This window comes from Palaemon carinicauda, chromosome 6, assembly GCF_036898095.1.
Source record: "Palaemon carinicauda isolate YSFRI2023 chromosome 6, ASM3689809v2, whole genome shotgun sequence".
Taxonomy (NCBI): Eukaryota; Metazoa; Arthropoda; class Malacostraca; order Decapoda; family Palaemonidae; genus Palaemon; species Palaemon carinicauda.
In genome coordinates this window covers 119850766-119870534 of record NC_090730.1, presented here as the reverse complement: position 1 = coordinate 119870534, position 19769 = coordinate 119850766, and the positions used below count along the sequence as shown (strand labels likewise).

Genomic DNA, 19769 nt, shown 5'->3' with positions numbered 1-19769 from the left:
ATCTCTCTATTTTTTTTAGGACAGCTTTGACTTCAAACACACTGAATTCAATCATAGGCACATGAAGGTCTTCATCAGCTTCAGGCACATAAATCAGATTATTCCCATCATATCTCCTATTCATAACCTCACTAAAGCATTCCATCCAAAGTTGCCTTTCTTCATCTTTTGTTGCTATAACAGAGCCAATCTCTCTTTTTGATGGGTATATGCTTCTTTTTCTTTACCCCAGTCGAGATTTCATTAATAATTTTATGAGCAATTCTTACACCATAACCACTTCCTGAATTCATAGCACAGTCAACCTCATCTGCTTTACTGTCAAAATATACTCTACAGTCATTCCTGGCTTTTCTTTATACCTCACTATCGATACTGGAATACTTAGCATGCTCTATCTTGTAGTATTCATTACTTCCTCGAAAACTTTCCACAATTAATTACTGTTTTTGTCTCCTTTTTATAGTATCCCAAGTATCATTTGATAGCCATGGCTTTCTCCTTCTAACTACGTGTCCAAAGATTTCACTATCAACTGAATGATATATGTTTTTAATATCACACCATTCTTCATTAATTGTCTGTTCTTCGTCTCTTAACGTCTCTAAGACTGCAAATCGATTCCTACATTCAATTGCAAATGTTTCTCTGTGCTCTTCCTCTAAAAGCTTAGTTGTATCAAACCTCGGTATTCTATCTATCTTTCTATTGGGTGCTTTCAGTTGTAACTTCAGTGTGGCAAGGAGCTGGTGATCACTATCAATATCTGCACCTCTATAGCTTCTTACATTTCTCAGAGTCTTCCTTCACTCTTTATTAATGGCAATCTGATCTTTCTGATTTTTTTATTGCCACATGGTGAATTCCATGTATACTTGTGGATGTTCTTGTGTTGAAAAAGAGTACCTCCAATGACAAGATTGGTGATGAACAAAAACTTATGAAATGTGTTTATTTTTCACTAAAATATATATATATATATATATATATATATATATATATATATATATATATATATATATATATATATATATATATATATATATAGTGTATAATAATAAAAAAAATTGTCATTTCAAATTGCTTAGTAACTGATTTATTGCGTGTGCATGCTAAGTGTGGTTATATTTGTCCTTTTTTCTTTTTATTTATTTTTACTTCTGTTGTCCTTTTCCAATTATATTTGCCATATTTTTTCATACAAGGGACTCTTGGAGTTTTGTTCTCCTGTATCTTGTTCAGAATAAATATTTTTTTGTTTGGGATTTATGGATACTTTGTTATCACTATGGACGGCTTCTTAGATTTCTTGTCCTCTTATACGCGCAGTTTCCTTTTTTTATATTCATGAATAGTTACTTCTTCCTTTATCTTTGGGGACTTTTGTTCTTTGTAATTTTTACTGTGCTAGTGTTCCTGTTTTCTTTATTATTGAAACTCAATTAGTATTTGAGACGTTGATTCCCAGAGGAAGCCTCATTTCATGTTTACTGGCGATTCTTTTAGTTCTTGTAGCAAATATTTTGCTAAACTTTGATTGTCTAATTTCCCACCACCCCAATTCTCACATGAAATGTTTGACATTTTCAAGCAGGGAAACGGAAGAACTACTCAACTTGGTTTAACCTTTTCCGACACAAACCAACGGAAAGGGTTAAAGAGTTTCATCATATCCTCAACCAGAAACAATAAAGGTATGCAACTCTCTCTCTCTCTCTCTCTCTCTCTCTCTCTCTCTCTCTCTCTCTCTCTCTCTCTCTCTGGGTTTGAATTTGACTATGTTTTCAATTGGGTTTGGCACATTGGTAATGAGCCCACTGAGTCGATGTCTCAAGATGAATGTGGAAGTGACTCGTGTCTTTCTTTTCTAAAGCCACGGTCTGTTAGGGGAAACGACTTAATGTTGAACAAATATTTTCTAGGTTTTATCGATCTATCTATCTCCAATATATATACATATATATATATATATATATATATATATATATATATATATATATATATATACATACATATATACATATATATATATACATATATATATTATATATATATATATATATACTCTGTATGATAGATATTTTTCTAATACCCCCTTTGTCTCCTTTTAGGGGATGGTGTCAGAAAAGTTCTGCTCCTCTTATGGGAGAAGTTGCTAGATCGACATATTTTACCCCCATCAAATGGTTGTATCCTTTTGAAAAGGAATACACATGTTAGCGGTAGTCTTGGACGAACCAGGTCTCAAAAATCCATATCCTGGACACAAAAGCACTCTTCGCTAATTTTTCCCAATATACCTTTTTCATATGTAGAAGAGATGATGCCAGTAGAGTACAGACTTAGGTTTCTCTCCAAGTATTTGAGGGTGACATTACTAGATATAGTTTTTTATCTTAGCCCCAGCGATGCTAGTACCGAGAGTCGTCAGGTATATACTTAACCGCTTGGCTAAATAGGGAGCGTAAGTATAACTGATGATGACAAGATGAGAGAAGAGGTAGGTCACTGAATTGTAGCAAGAAGAAAGACAGTATTTTTTGTGTGTAAGATTGAATTTTCTGTAAAAGCTAGGGTGGCAGTACCTTCCTGTCGGTATATAACTATAGTCAGTGTAGCCTGTATAGATCTTGTAAGTGGTTAGGGCTAATTGTTCAGTTTTCTTACGATTGGAGGTTTTGGCTACTGCATTATTCTAAAGCCATACCAGACAAAAGTTTCGGCTAGCATCGGTCAAATTTTCTCCGATACCGAGTACCGATACCTAAAAATTACCCGATACCGATACTTTTACACATCTCTAGTTCGAACATCTGGAAAGAATGGACGGCATTAGATTAGTGAAAATTGTATAGACTTATTGAGAAGTAAATCTTTGACAATCAGGAAGCACTAGAGTGCCTGCAAAATATGGGTGAACCCAACTGATGTATAGAAGTTTGACACGCAATGCATGAACCTTGAGATCAAGTGTTTACGTACTCTTTTTGCCGATGTCTTTCCTCTATGAAAGAATGACGGAAAAAAAAAAAAAAAAAAAAAAAAAAAAAAAAAAAAAAAAACTTTAAAATAATAATTCCTTTGAAGAATGAAATCGACAAAATAACTTCTAAGCTGTTGAATGATTCTTTCAATTATTCTACCAGAATTTAGAAAACAATTTGCTGCGAGAATCATATATAATACTAAAACATTTATATTAAAACACCTAAAATTTAAGGAAACAATCGCAACGCCAAACCTTAAATGAAAAATCTATGATGAGAAACGAGAGCAATCTTACAAGTGATGATATATTATAACAATGAAAGTAATGCGGAAGTTATAAACACCTTTCAACAGTATGCTTTAAACACTCGACCTATGACAGATGATGCTTTAAAAAAGAAAAAAAAAAAGAGTAAACCCGTCAGATGTTGTAAAACTTTACCATTAGATTATTTTTCATGACAGATATTATTAGAATTAGGAGAATGTCAATAAAATCTAATAAAATCCAATGGCTACCGCTAAAACCTTCCCACATTTTCTTTCTCGCAAATAAAAGCTACAAGCAAGTGAACATTTATTTTTCTTTCCCATCCTCAAATTTACTTTTATTATTATTATTATTATTGCTATTATTATTTTTATTATTAGTGTAACATTTTTTTTCTCTCTCTCTCTCTCTCTCTCTCTCTCTCTCTCTCTCTCTCTCTCTCTCTCTCTCTCTCTCTCTCTCTCTCTCTCTCATTTCTGAGACCAGAAATAAAACTGTTGGCGAAACTGTCGCTCACGTACTAATCTTGGATCAGTGAATATCCAGAACACCGTTGTCACGAATACTAAAACTTAAAACATTCCTAGTGATTTTTTCTATAATTTCTCAAAGTCACTTCGCAAAAATAAATCTAAAACACTGGACGTACGTTAGTGGTCTACCTAAATTTACTTATGCCAGTTGAATAAAAATCATATATTTCATAGCAGATTAACTATTTAAGACATAATATACGGTTGCATACATATATAAATTTTTCCAATACAATTTAAGGATGTGAAGTGTGGATGTTAAATACGAAAGAAAAATCGGAGTTTCAAGATATTTAGAGGAACTAGTTATGTAGCATATTTTGAGTAAGAGGATTTGAACGTTGAAACGCAGAGATACAATTAGTTAAAGAGGTAAATTTGAGTAAAACTGTATCTCAGCATTTCGAAATGGCCTGCTCCTGTGTAGAAACGTCGGTGAAAATATTCATTAATTCAAAAGAGCTGGGACGAAGAGAAAATCCTTTGAGGGTACTGAATAGAGGGACACACAAGGTAGTAGCGACATCTGAACTGGTGTGAATATGAGAGAGAGAGAGAGAGAGAGAGAGAGAGAGAGAGAGAGAGAGAGAGAGAGAGAGAGAGAGAGAGAGAGAGAGAGAATTTTATACTTTCAGAAGTCCAATAGTATTTACACATTATTAAGCATAAGTTTTTTGTCATTTAATCATTGCTCAGAGTTTATGCTTCAACTGAAAAAGGAATATAATTTGACCATAAAAGAAACCCAGAAACACAAGTGGTGGACTACCCTTAAATCTACACACTGTGGTATAGATTTAACAGTTTCTACTTAACTCAAACTAGATGACTGTTATTCAATGTCCACAGGAATAGGAAACCTTTTTGGCTATGTTTGACAGTAAGCAGAGTAATGAGAAACTCAATCTTCCTCATTCCTTTTTACTCAAAGCCAAACTAACTACTGTAGTTTAGTTTTTCGGTCCAATGAAATTAAAGCACTCTTCATGGCCCTTGATGCTTTTGGAGGTATACAGTAGATTCAAGCGGTATTTTTCATTTTTCATAAAGACAGCTGATTTCTGAGCTCCTAAGTTGTCTGTTATTTTCTGCAAATTAGCAAGAAGGTTCTTTTGCACTTAGAAAATGAATGAATGAATGATATTGGGTTTTCTAGTATCGTGACATCGAAGGTCATTGACACCGATATCATTTGCTATAAACTATACCAACATAAAAACAAACAGATCAGTATTAAAGTTAAATAGCTTTCAGAAGACCTGCCTTTGAAATAAATATAAAAATTACGCTTTCATGGAAGAAATCTTCCATAAGAATCTTGGTAAGGATGAACCTGGCACGAGCCTTAAACAGAAATCTATTTATCAGGTTGCCAAGAGTTGGGCATTCGGTCAATAAATGCCTCACTGTCTGAGGTAGCAAACAGTCATCGCAGTATGGCTGGTGTTATCCAGTCATCAAAAACTTGTGTCAAATGAGTGTGTCCAATGCAAAACCGACAAAGAAGATATAACACTCGTTATTTCCTTCTTATTTCCATCTAGAGTATCCCAATACTTCGGCCAAATTTCATAAAAAAACCTCGTTATGCTTGATAAAAAGTCATCATATAGGAAGCAATTAAGCTGCAGCTTCCTCTGCCATTATCTTCCTCCTCATTTTAAGGCACATCTATGTGCCAGAACCCAGTAAAATTTAACTTTTATACCTACAATCTTAATAATAAAGAGCCTCTCTAAAAATTTTTAAACTAAGGGTTACTGAAATTAAAAACTTCTAAAGCCTGTAAGATACTTCTTGCATCACTTAAAATTGTAAAATTTACCTCATCCTTTAACTCTATTTTTTTTTTAATAGCAGTTAGTATGCCATATAGATTGGCAGTATATATAGATGATACTAGAAGTGCACCTCTGCAATTAAAGGCACTGCTATATATTCCAAATCCAGCATAAAAAATAGACCGGCCTTCTAAGTCAGCCATGTTCTTCTTAATGTCAATAAAATATCTACATTAAGATCTCTCTGGTAATTTCCATGAAAGAACTTTTGTTCTAGCTATATCAAAACTGTTTATTAATTGTTTTATCTAAAACCCATTTGATTGAAAAGATTTTAGGTGGAACTCATAATACCTACAATGCCTTACAAAATTTGCACTTAGCAAGGCTAAAGAATGAGGAAGTCTCTGCAACCTAAACCAATATCGAACAATAAAAGACCTCCGGTGGAGGTCTAAAGATAATTCTCCAGAGTCAACAAGGAAGCTCAGAATGCGTGAAGTTCTAAAAGCCTCTATGGTCAATCTGATCCAGGTATGGTGTAAAGAATCAATAATCTTTAATCGGCTTGGGGTGGCTGAGGAGTATATTTCACACCCAAACGGTAACTAATTTTTGGGAGAAGATCGGGGTTTTGAACATTTTAAAATTAGTTTTGTAGTATGGCCTCCATGATGTGCAGAACTGAACTTTTAAAAGATTTAGTCTCAAGACATTTTACATTTAAGTCTTTCAAGTGCGTAACCCACATTAGCCTACAGTCAAATATCAACCCAAAAAGTCTAGCTTTATCTACACATGGGATCCGTTGAACTTGCATATACATGTCCAGGTCTGGATGTACTCACCGAATATGACAGAAATGGGCAACAACAGCTTTGCTTGTCGAAAATTTGAATTCAATCCCACCAGCGCAATGAATAATTTTGTCGACTGGGTTGCAGTTTCTCTGGCACCATGATTCAGTAAATTCTTTATGCATCGCGTAAGATTTTTCATAATTCTGACTATCATTTGTATTCAGATCTTCCCACATTGTACCATCCTCTACGTAGTGCTAGGTATGCAGTTAGTTCTAACAGTCTTGCCTTGTCCACCATAAGGCTAAATATTACACAGTATTGTAGAAGTTTTATTCCAGCTGTGACCAGATTGTGGAAATATCTTCCTTATCAGGCAGTTAAGTCGGTCGAACTTGAAAAGCTCAAACTTGACACGAATGTTGAACAAGATGACATGAGTCGGTTTTCATAGCTTTTATATGACATATCTATCTTAATTTTGTTATTCATTTCAAGATATTTTATATTCTTTATTGGCTACATTATTTTTTCCTTACTTCAAGAGGTATTTTTTGCCCTGTTGGAGCCCCTGGGCTTATAACACCTTGTTTTTCATACTAGGGTTGTAGCTTAGCAAATATTAGTATTAGTATTAGTATTAGTATTAGTATTGTTGTTATTATTGTTATTATTGTCATTGTTGTTATTATTGTTATCATTGTTATTATTATTATAGAATAATAATAATAATAATAATAATAATAATAATAATAATAATAATAATAATTACTGCTATATGTTATTTTTTATATTCTTGGATATATTATTCAACCCATAAGCCCCACCACCTTAATTATGTCCTCTAATAAAATGAGGTACCTACTTACGATATATATATATATATATATATATATATATATATATATATATATATATATATATATATATATATATATATGTATATATATATATGTGTGTGTGTGTGTGTGTGTGTGTGTGTGTGTGTGAGCGCGCGCGCATTTCCGTAGTGACAAACTTCAATCATCTTCAAACCTAACATTTTTAATCTATTAAAAGGATTTGTCATTCATATCACTACAAATATATAACAAAATTCTTCGACGTTTTATATCCCATACGAGTCTGATAAAGCATTTCCTTTCGAGAGAAGACTCGACCGTTATTCCCAAATCATCATGGAGAGAGAAATCTATAACACTTAATTATCCCATCGTTTTTTTCCAGGTAAATAAATCTTAAAATAAATTTTTCAGCAATAAGCACTTCACTCTCATGTGGTGTTTGCTAAAAATGAAATAAAAATAAGACAGGAAAAGCCAATACCACAGTCATTCTTTAACTGTGCTTTATTAATGGTACCTTCTTTGACCAAAACAGGTAGTATGGACAGCGCAGAATGACCCATCTCCAATTAATCTATGACGATTTACTAGTTTTACCATGTTTGATCGTACTCACCTATAATTGCATTAGGTCAACAAATGTTGTGTTAGGTTATGTTAGGTTGCGTAGGCCGGCGCTCGGACGCTATTCATTAATGAGGTGAAGCTGGGGGAAACCCAAGAGTTGCAATGTAAATTTAAAGTTATGACTTTGGATGGCAAGATGGAAAAATGAAGTGGGAACGGAGGTAAAGAAAAGGGGTAATAAGTGAGCGAAGTTGAGAGCTGAAGGGGCACTGTAAAGGTCCTTTAATAATGCCTACAATGCACCAGAGGAGGTGCATTGATGACAAGTCAATTAGACTAAGTATGGGTACGATAGGATAGAAATGTTAGCCCCAAACCAGAAGATTTTCGATGTCGTCTGTCTTTTTCGCAACAATATCGTTAGGTAACTACGATCTGCAGTCATACCATGAACACTTCTGCAATACATGTCTTCATGTGTACATAGAAAGTTATCCGATCGCCGTCGCCATACAATTAGCCACTCAAAATTCCGTGAAAACTCATTACACATAAAATCTGTCATGCTGCACTAAGCAGGCGATATCTTTACTATATCGATAACATCTAGGTTACCACTTTCAGCATCCTCATTGGTATTCTGATTACAAACTATAGTAATATCATGATGATCCGGAGAGAAAGCTGACAAGATACCAAGTCAACACACTGAATTACATCACTCATTACTCAACTCTGTTTACGGCACTTCTCGGTCGAAAGTATTGATGCAGTGTACTGTACTTGCATAATAATATAGAAAACAAATATTACATATAGGGCAAAATGATTTTGAATATAATAATAATAATAATAATAATAATAATAATAATATTTTCTACACGACAGAATTTACAATTATAATAATAATAATAATAATAATAATAACAATAATAATAATAATAATAATAACAATAATAATAATTAATATGATATAATTTAGCTACATATACAAACAGATGATGGATATTTCACATTTTACTCATACAGCAGCGGGGAGAGGGTGAAAGCACGGATTAGACACAAGGCTAAAGAAATTATCGTAATTAATACGATGGAAAAGGGGAACAGACAACACGCATACACATAGATAAATACACGAGTGACGGTGAAAGGAGCCACTTAAGCATGAGGACGATTTCTTCATACGCAAAGTTGCAATGGATCGGACATTTTAATTGAGATGGTCTGTGGGATCTGCTCTGGCTTAGGCATTGCGTGCCTCGCTACGGAATAATACAAGGACGAAAGAGGAGGAGGAGGAGGAGGAGGAGGAGTAGAGGGGATATAATGATGTAGAAGCTAAGAAAGAGGAACAACATAATGATAATTATAACAAACAATACAAACATTTAAAAAATGAAACAAACAGAACACCATACATAAACATTTAAAAAATGAAACAAACAGAACACCATACATAAACATTTAAAAAATGAAACAAACAGAACACCATACATAAACATTTAAAAAATGAAACAAACAGAACACCATACATAAACATCTGATACACAAACAACCTACGGAGATGGCTGTTCTGGGATTGGATCTATAAATATGAGCTAAAGAGACTGGCGTTGGGGCCCGTGCGGTCAATCAGTGCCAAGGTGCAGCTGGTGGAATACCCCACAGTTACACTGAAATAAAAGTCGAAACAGGCTGGAAAATAAATGGAAGAAGGGAAGCAAAACCGGACGTAAAATAGAATGCTATAGGCCCCCAAGAAACGTTATTTAAAGTCTTAAGTAATACCAACAGTGGCTTCTTTAAAGTACGTCTACTAGAAAATACCAACAGTGGCTTCTTTAAAGTACGTCTACTAGAAAATACCAACAGTGGCTTCTTTAAAGTACGTCTACTAGAAATTATCTCCAGAGTTGATTGCGTAATATACTACTTTTCACTATAAAAAATTCAAACCAACATATTTCCCTCTCTCTATCTCTGCTTATGTGTTACACGATGCCATAAATACAACTGCCTTGTGTTCATTTCCCCTCAAAAAAGGCATGGACATGGGAAGGACATAAAATGAGAATGACATACAATAAATGAACATTAAGGATAACAGAATGGATCCCTAGAAATTGCAAACAAAGCAGGGAAAGGAAGAGAAGACGATGGATTGACGAACTGAGAAAGTTAGCAGGTGTAGACTGGCTTAGAAAGACCCTAAACAGACGGAATTTGAAGGACATGGCTGAGGCCTTTGTTCGGCAATGGAGTAGTAACGGCTGATGATATATATATATTTGTATATATATACATATATATATATATATCATCATCATCAGCTGTTACTACACTGCAGAACAAAGGCCTCAGCCATGTCCTTCAAATTCTGTATGATTATGGTCTTTCTGTGCTAGGCCACACCTGCTAACTTTCTTAGTTCGTCAATCCATCGTCTTCTCTCCCTTCCCCAGCTTTGTTTGCAATTTCTAGGGACCCATTCTGTTATTCTTAATGTTCATATATTGTCTGTCATTCTCATTTATATAATTTATACTGTATATGTATATATATATATATATATATATATATATATATATATATATATATATATATATATTGCCGCAAGGACGCTGCATAGATCGTCAAGTAATACCTAGAAGTCACTGCATGACATGCATTGATAACACAAATCTATGTATATCTTTCAAATGTTTTAGAATATTCCATATACAGAAACTTTGATGGAAAACGGCCTCATAAATGTCCATCTATATTTGCTTAATTAGTCGAATTCAGAACTGTTATTTCAGTAAATGGGAAAGAAAATCACGTCCTTTCCGTAAGCATAAATTTTCGTTTACGATCACGAAGATAAAACAGGTGACATAAAGGCTAATTCTACGTTTTTACAAAAATGCAGATATAATAAATAACCAATAATGGCACAGATACAATTCTTCACAAAATCATAATAGGGATACGTTACTACTCTTGCTTGAAATTTTAACTTTTGACTTCTGAGAGTTTTCCGCACAACGAACATGGAAATAGACAACGAGACCAAGAAAATGAGAGCATGAAGAGAAATTCAAAATCAATTTCAGCAACTCCTTCAGTTCCCCTAACTGTTGCCATCCTTCAAATCTTTCGAAGAATTTAATAATACGTGAAAAAACTACATTTCTACTCCATTTCTTCCTACTATTGGGACTACAGTGGTTTTTCAGCTGTAGCAAAATCTCTTCTCATTAGTTTAGTAAACACTAATAGATTATGAACCCCACCAAAAAAATTCTTTAATTAATATTAAGATATACTTTGTGCAGAAATATTTTGTCTATCTTTTTCTACGTTCAGTTCCCAATTAATGCCTTAGCACTAATAGTGAATGGCAGAAATCCCAACAAAACCAGAAAGCGTATCAAGCGACATCATGATCTCAAAAAGATACGAATCACATAACTAGGTTTTCAAATTTGCAAACAATACCCAAATTACCTTCCCAAACCTAAGCAACATTGCACAACGTTCATATTTGATATTGAGGAGAAATGATATTGCCCATTTTTCAAAGTTCAGTCATAAATATATTGTCTATGACTATATGTGAACTATATTGGGTTTATTACTGAACATAAACACAGTTAACCTTAGACTCTTAAGAGATTAGTCGCATGAAATTCCTAGGCGGTGTATTAGAGTAACTGGTATCTACAATCACATTCCAGTAAGACAAGTGCCTTCAAAAACGTTCTGAAAATAGGTTCAGTGTTCATAAGCATATCATAAAAGAAAGTAGTAATAATTCCATACATATATTATACAGGTATAAAGAGGTTGGAAGGCTTTTGTCTCAAATATAAAAGTTATGTACGAACATCAAAAACGCTGATTTCAATAAAACAATCGCACATCAATCTGGCCAAATATTGATACAATATTGAATACAAAATGAAATATTCTTTATCAGAAAAATTTTACATTGGACTGAGCAGTCTGACGATGATCATAGCTATGAAACATCAATAATGGTGACAATGTATCAAAATTGAAAAAGAGTAGTTGTTAAGTTTAAAACAAAATTAAATCTCGTTCCTTAAAATTCGTAAAAACTTGAAAAGGAAAAAAACCATATGTCAAATTGGACCGAATCCTTGGTAAAACAGACACTTTCTCGTATCCCAATGGGTCATTTTGACACAAAGCTACGACAAAATAATGAATACGCTCATAACCTGTATAACAAAGTACAATTCTAATAACTGGAATGTACCAAACATATCTTCTCCAAACGAGTTCAATATTTCCAGTAAGTTTCTACAATCGCATGAAATAAATGTTTAATGAGCTGGTTTGAAGAATTTTGAGGACGTTGACCCTAGCAACAAACAAGTGATACCGGAATTGCAAAGTCTGAAAAAGACATTGGAGCGATAGGTTTCAAAATGCTATGAAATAGGTTAGGGTGAAGGAAAAATCATTTAAAATAAGCTGACAGTAATAAAATGAGATTTTTTTCTTTATCAAAAGTTCTTCATGCTAAACAAAATTGCAAAGGAAAACGAATCCATGAGGGTTTACGCGAAGGGTGGCGTTAGCGTTATCAGGGTTTAGATATCTGGGCTAACGTTATGCCACCTGAAATTATTCCAGGAGGGACCAAAGGACGCAAATACGAATCACGGAATTTGGGATGACACCAGGTGGCCAGGGGGGATGTTAAGGCGGGTCGCAGGCTTCAGTGAAAGTATTGACCAACGTAGAAGAGCGCATGCGCGTGCTACTCGGTATATAGTGTCCGCCACGTGGGTTGGCGCCGGAGTGCGTAGTGGTAGCGACGACAATATGGCTCGTTCTTATCTTCTATGGGGTCTATTGTTTACTGGCATCGGTGAGTGGGTGTGTGTAAAGTGTAATATTATGTGCGTGAGCTCCAGCAACTTCCGTGTAAAATTACTGTGTCCCTCAAAAGAAATCCAAAATTCTTGTTTTCTGCCATATAGGTGGGCGTGGATCCATCGATTTGACTTCACCTGTCAAATGAACCCGGCATAAGACGTATAAGGGCACTGTGCCAAGAAGCCTACGAAGACACAGCGACACAAACTCACCTCGGCTGACCCCGCTGGGCAGTTGTTGGTGCTAATACACACATACGACCCGTTTTTAGACATTTATTTTTAGTGACCATTGACACGCGGGCAAGGGCAAGGTTGGCGTATATGCCTAAGTTAAATTAATCTTCTCCAGGCAGACTAGCATAAACAGAGACAATACTTCGTTAACATAAATAGCTATTTCCCATTACAGTAAATTTCCTAGGTATATCAATAGCCATCTTCATTGCAGAAACCACCACAAAAATTAGTCAATGACTTCCGAAAAAGTATAAGTATTAGGATTGGACACATGGCATATAAACATAACTGCTAAGTAATAGAGGTGATTTATCCCTCTTAGTATCAAATTCCTGGTTTACTTCCACTGCAATACCGCAAGATAAGTTGAACATGCTTATACATATCATTATTATTATAAAGGAGAGATTAGCCAGCATACCGAGTAGAAAGACTCATAGAGAGCTGACTAAATTAAATTTAGGAATCCGATAAAATATCTGACAGTTTTCTGGCCAAAACATAAACGTCTTTGTTTTTCTAAAAACCTACATTTGCATATAATATATTCTGTGGTTACAATCGTGTCACAATCATTTCATTTGTGAAATATCTTATGAGGTGAGCACTTTAAAATACCATGGGTCAATCTCATATGGCCAATACGCAAAGCAAAAGTAATAAAAGAAAATTATATATATATATATATATATATATATATATATATATATATACACATATATAAATATATATATATATATATATATATATATATATATATATATATATGCACACACACACACAAGGGAAAATCCCGATAGTTGACATGTGACAAGCGTAAAACGTGTCAAGCCGTGAAAAGAAAAGTGGAAAAAACATGATTGGAGATCAATGGACAAAATTACCAACTCCAATAAAGTTTTGTTCCTTGTCCTTTTTATGGCAATATATATATATATATATATATATATATATATATATATATATATATATATGTGTGTGTGTGTGTATATATGTATGTATATATATATATATATATATATATATATATATATATATATATGTGTGTGTGTGTGTGTGTGTGTGTGTATGTGTGTGTGCATACATCATTATATATATACATATATATAGATATATATATATATATATATATATATATATATATATATATATAAATGTTTGAGTGTTTTAAGAGAAAACAAGCGTAAATATAATCTAGTCAAAATGACAGATGAATGTCACGAAAGAGCAATGAACTCGATTTAAAAAAAAAAAAAAATACTCTGTAGTGGACCCAAGAGAAAGGATACCTACAGAAAGGATAATACATGGCTAGACTTAATGGACGGAAGGATAATATTTCGGTATAATCGATTTTAATGCTAAAAGGTAGTCTATACAAGACTTTATTTGGATCTGATTTATGAATATGGGCCAGCCGTGAAGCCGAAGAAGACAAGCCCCTAGGTGCAACAAAGGGATGCCCCGCCCCCTTTTTCCTCGTTACAATAATATTAACGTTACGAAATATTTATTCATATATAAAAGAAAGGAGATGCAAACAGAGGTACAGGAAAAACTAAAAGGTGGATGCAGCTAAGGGATGTATCCAAGACATTTTATTAAAATAGGGAAATCTCCACAAGATGCTTTGTCAGCATATATAACTAATTAACATGGCAACGGTAAAAACACTTCACGGGTAAAACTGGCAGGGGAAGAAATAGAAAACATTTGTTACCTGTTTTCAGAAAAGAGGCCGTTTGCCTCACAGAGGGAAGATCGCCTCGTTGACATACCTGGAAAGAACAAAAAACAAATCTGATTAGAAGTTAATCCAAAGACATCAAGAATTAAGCGAACTTTTGCGGTCACGGGAAGGTAATTTGATAAGGATTCCACTTCCTATGACCAGCATATGAAGGGAAAGTCTGATGAGAGAGAGAGAACAGAAAATATTCTCATCTAGAAAATTGCTTAAAGAGAGAGGAACTATCTATTCTGCATTCTGGTTTCTCTTTCCATACTTTTTCAAGTAGCAATTTTATGGCGCGCGCTCTCTCTCTCTCTCTCTCTCTCTCTCTCTCTCTCTCTCTCTCTCTCTCTCTCTCTCTCTCTCTCTCTCTCATATATAATGAAATCTTCCTTAGATGAACTAGCTTACAAATCCTTATTACCAATTGACACTGTACGTTACTTCCGCCAAGCAAGTCGAAAAATTGGCTTTGAAGTAGGTTAGCTTCTTTGTGCATTATTTCAAAACTTTAAAATCCAAACTTAAGAAAAAAAAAAAGAGAAAAAAAATGGGAAATTAAGACAAACAAATTTTATGAAAACACTGAACTAAACGAAAAACTTTTGTTCAGAGGGGAAAAAAACGCAGTAGTCGATATATATATATATATATATATATATATATATATATATATCTACTTTTGCGTAATCTAATCTTCATTGGATATGTATGAAAGTCTATTAATTCTTAAGGCTTCTCTGACTGAACTCATACAACCCCAATTCTACATGGAGTCGGAGCAACCACAATCATCGATACCCTTTCAAAGATTTTGGTGCTTGTTAACAATAGATTAACAAAATTTGTTGTCATTATTTATAAAAGCCCTCCCAAGGCTTTTTGCTACGTATTTAAAAAATGCATCCCGATGTTTCTTGTGGTAAAAAAAGAATCCAAAGGCATTTCGCCATTGTTTAAAAGAGACTTCAAAGTCTTTTCCAAGACGATACAATTACCACATTACTGTATACTGACTTTCACATGAGATTTATTGTGGTCAGGCCTCCACGGACCGATAACTGCCAAGCGCCACATAAAGCAATCTCGTTTTTTTCGGTTCTCATTAGCAGCGGAAGGTTTTGTTTCAAGTTGGAGGCGTCATTGCATGTCACTGGCCTTCTTTCTATGGCGCACATTTCAAATAGCACACAAACGCCCAAACTTTCGCTTGCCATTTTCGTAATAAGAAGGGCGATATATGGAAAGAAAAAAAAATAATAATAATTTTTTTACGAAAGAAAAAAAAAATAGTAATAATTTTTTTACAACTCATACGTATACTATATTTCGTTACTTTTGTTACCCTTTCAAAACTGGGATTTTTATTGCCAAACTATCTTAATCAAATGAATCCCTCAATTAATGCAAAGGCGAAACCATACAAATTATAACAAACTAAGGTAATAAGGTATCTGACACTTCATCTAAATACTTTTTCTATCAGGTTTGAAGTATTTTCAAAATTACTTTTATTTACCAATGTAAGAAGAGTGCGTATGTGTATCCTAACACTCTCTCTCTCTCTCTCTCTCTCTCTCTCTCTCTCTCTCTCTCTCTCTCTCTCTCTCTCTCTCTCTCTCTCTCTTACTGACAATGACACATTCCTTGATGCGTGACTGAAATTTGTTAAAGAAAAAACGTGAATTGCGACTGCGTTACAAAGAGAGAGAGAGAGAGAGAGAGAGAGAGAGAGAGAGAGAGATGTGAAACGCTTTCCTAACTCTTGAGCTGTAGCAACAGATTACAATAATGAAGTCGACAGACGCCACACTTTCATCACACAAATATGCTCCTTATGGAAATGCCGTAATGCGACCGGAACGGCAAGACTGCGCCGGTGCACGTATGTCCATGACCGCCTGAAACACCTAAAATAATTTCTGAAATTTCCTAGTTAGCCTCTCTCTCTCTCTCTCTCTCTCTCTCTCTCTCTCTCTCTCTCTCTCTCTCTCTCTCTCTCCTTTCCATCACAGCTATCAAATAAATCATCAATAAATATTTGGAAAGTAGGGAGTTTTAACTATCTACTCGAGATAAACTTCGGTATTCCTATCTTCATTATCCAAAATTTAGTCACGGACACAAATTAACTATTTCCACGCCTTTCCTTTAGCCAATCATAGGGCGAGTTACAACACAGCTATATATCATAAAAAACTACAGAAGTTACATTTCCATTCACTACAGCCGAAGATATGGAGCGCCCAACTTCAATTGCGTATCCGGAGGCGTTTCACAGTATGCAAGTGACGCAAAAATCTGTTGCACAAACAGCGAGACTTATGAATGCACAGAGGATTCTTTCGGTTTTCCAGTCAATCTTCTTTTGCTGTTGTCACTATTTTAGGACACCTCTTGAATCACATTCGATTGATTATACATACATGAGCAATTAATCGTTCTATTTTTCTTTTAAACGCTGCTGATCATATTACATGCTAATTCCTGATAAATTCCTCCCCAGCACAGCGTGAAAACCAAACAATTCTCCAATGTCCGTGGCAACTTAATACCATAAAAAACATTATTTAATCATCTCGTAGACTTAAAATAAAAACAAAACAAACGCATAAAAGAAAACAAATCGATGCATCGTTATAGTTGACGGTCTTAAAGCACAAGATGCGCAGCAGCAGCAGCAAGGGAATAAAACGACAATCAGAGTCCATTGACTCGCCGTCCTTCTTTACCCCCCTTGGTTCTTCTTCCTCTTTTTTAAGAAAGCTCACTCTGAAGATTGCGTCACTTTCTGGAGCCACTGATGTTACTGATGACTTACCGAACAAAATGTTAATGAGCAAAACGCGTGTCGTAACTCTCAATCGCCGCGGGCTTATGATGATAAGGTCATTTAAGTCCATTACATCACACAATACACGATTTAGTTTCAGTATTGGTAACTGTGATATGAAAGTAGATTTCACTATCAAACTCACACCAACGTACCAATGCTTTACTTAATTACTTTAATTATTATTGAAAGCAGCAATTGTTTACGTGAAACAACCATACTGGTATTAGAACATGGTCCCAAAATTACTAGTCTATTGTGACATTCTGTTTTGATGAAACATATGAAGCAGATCGAAGTTGACGGGAAAATTACTTATGTACAATGTGTGCATACACAAAATTCATATACATACTAAAGTGCAGTTGTACAGTATTACATATGAAGGAGTTCGTTTTTCACTGGATATTTTTAGATGTTACAATAAAGATAGAGGGGAAGGGTTTAAAAGCTCCCTCTCTACGATTCGCATATCATAGGTAATGTTGATTTCAAATATTTGACAATACTGTTACCTACGACTATAAGCTTTCACTTTGACAGCATCAAAGAAAAGCGACAGCTTTTGCTAGCATAAAATTAAGTACAGTTTGTGTCTTTTCCTTCATTTACAAATATAATGGTATTAATAGCATGTGATGTGCTTTCATTTATTTTGTTCTACAGGTTTATTGTTCCATGTGCTTTATTTCTTTTGGAATACTGACCTTATGTTTTGATATCAGGAGCTTCCAATTATATTTACTTATTTCTTAAAAGAAAAAAATCTTCAAGAGGTACTTTCCTCTATAATCACAATGGTAGTTATGGACATCACACCATATTCCACAAGCTCATTTTCGACTGTCTTTAGTGTCTGTGCCCCAAGAGGTATTGCATGCTGCATGCAATAGGTGTCACGTTCTCATACTTCTCAATGACGAAAGCCCTTTATCATGATCACTGTAAAACTGTCAAGTTGCAAAAGTAACTCGAAGCAGCAAGACCCGTTGCGACAGAAAACATGTTGTTTTTTGTACTCAAACATTTGTTTCATAATTTACCTAAAATTGTTTTATACTCAAACATTTGTTTCATAATTTACCTAAAATTGTTTTATATCTGATTCTCTCTATTTTTTTTTTCCACATGCAGACATTCTATTCTACGGAAGCATGCTTTACTAGTCACTGCCCTTACGAAATTACTACGTTTGATTTCCTTTCCCATAAGGGGGTAATACCGAAAAAAAAGTGTCCCATTCGAAACTATGCACCTACTGATTAAGATCTTCCATTGATTTAAAACATGCAAAACCATAATCCTAAAAATTTTTCCTCATTGAAAAAACAAAAATATTGTGGTCTGTAGAAGACTTTAAACTATGGTAATCTAGCCCTTTCTTTTTTATATTAACAATTATTTGCAGAAAATTACACCTAAAATATAAGGTAACGGTGCCTAATATAAATGAGTTCGACACTCACAAATTCAAACTATTATAATCTTTTTCTCCCTGTCAACTAATTTTGTGCAATTTAGGCATGAATTTTTAGATTCATCTTAGCAATGCCCTCTGGGGAGTCCAACTTGATTGCTTGAAGTATTTACCAAACAAAAAATAACCTCATTAATTTTTGAAGAATAATTGTTTGATTATAGTTTCTTTTAATAAAAAGCAACATTATGTAAAGACATAAATAACTTGTTTTTTTAATTATGACCCATCGTTGAAATTATATAAAATCTAAATTGGCCGAAAGAACGCGTGATGATTTTCAAAGGAGACACTAAAAAATTTCATAGTAAAAAATAATTCCAAATGGAACAAAATAAAATCTTGCCCTCTTTAAATAGCCAGCGATTAAAAAAAACGTCCGTCATGATTATTAACCTCATTATCTATGACGCAACAATTACATTCATTGCATATTAGCCTGCCTTTTCCGAGTATTTTTTTTTTACAAGCCATGCATGTAAAGGGTATATATTCCTTCAATGCAAGAATTTAAGCTTATAGATTAATTGAAGAATATATCATGCTCTAAATTATATTTTTATATTTCGTAATTCTAATAACCGAGTATTTATATACAAGACTAAAACCAAATTCACTCTTGACAAACACCATTACACGCTCTCTCTCTCTCTCTCTCTCTCTCTCTCTCTCTCTCTCTCTCTCTCTCTCTCTCTCTCTCTCTCTCTCTCTCTTTGACACGCAATTCTTACGTGTTCAGCAATACTGCAGCGAAGGAACACCGCAAATTAATGAATTACACATCACAAAAAGTCTCCTGGCCCACTCAAA

General features: G+C 34.3%; 1 protein-coding gene across 1 annotated transcript in view; it reads left to right on the top strand.

Moving 5' to 3' along the window:
• Positions 1 to 12133: 12133 nt before the first annotated feature.
• verm (LDLa and CE4_CDA_like_1 domain-containing protein vermiform) overlaps positions 12134 to 19769 on the top strand; it is a 26494-nt gene continuing 18858 nt past the window's right edge. Inside the window, exon 1 of the mRNA XM_068375378.1 lies at positions 12134 to 12670. Within this exon, the coding sequence (XP_068231479.1) occupies positions 12496 to 12670 (175 nt within the window). The 5' untranslated portion in view covers positions 12134 to 12495. The remainder of the gene's footprint in view (positions 12671 to 19769) is intronic.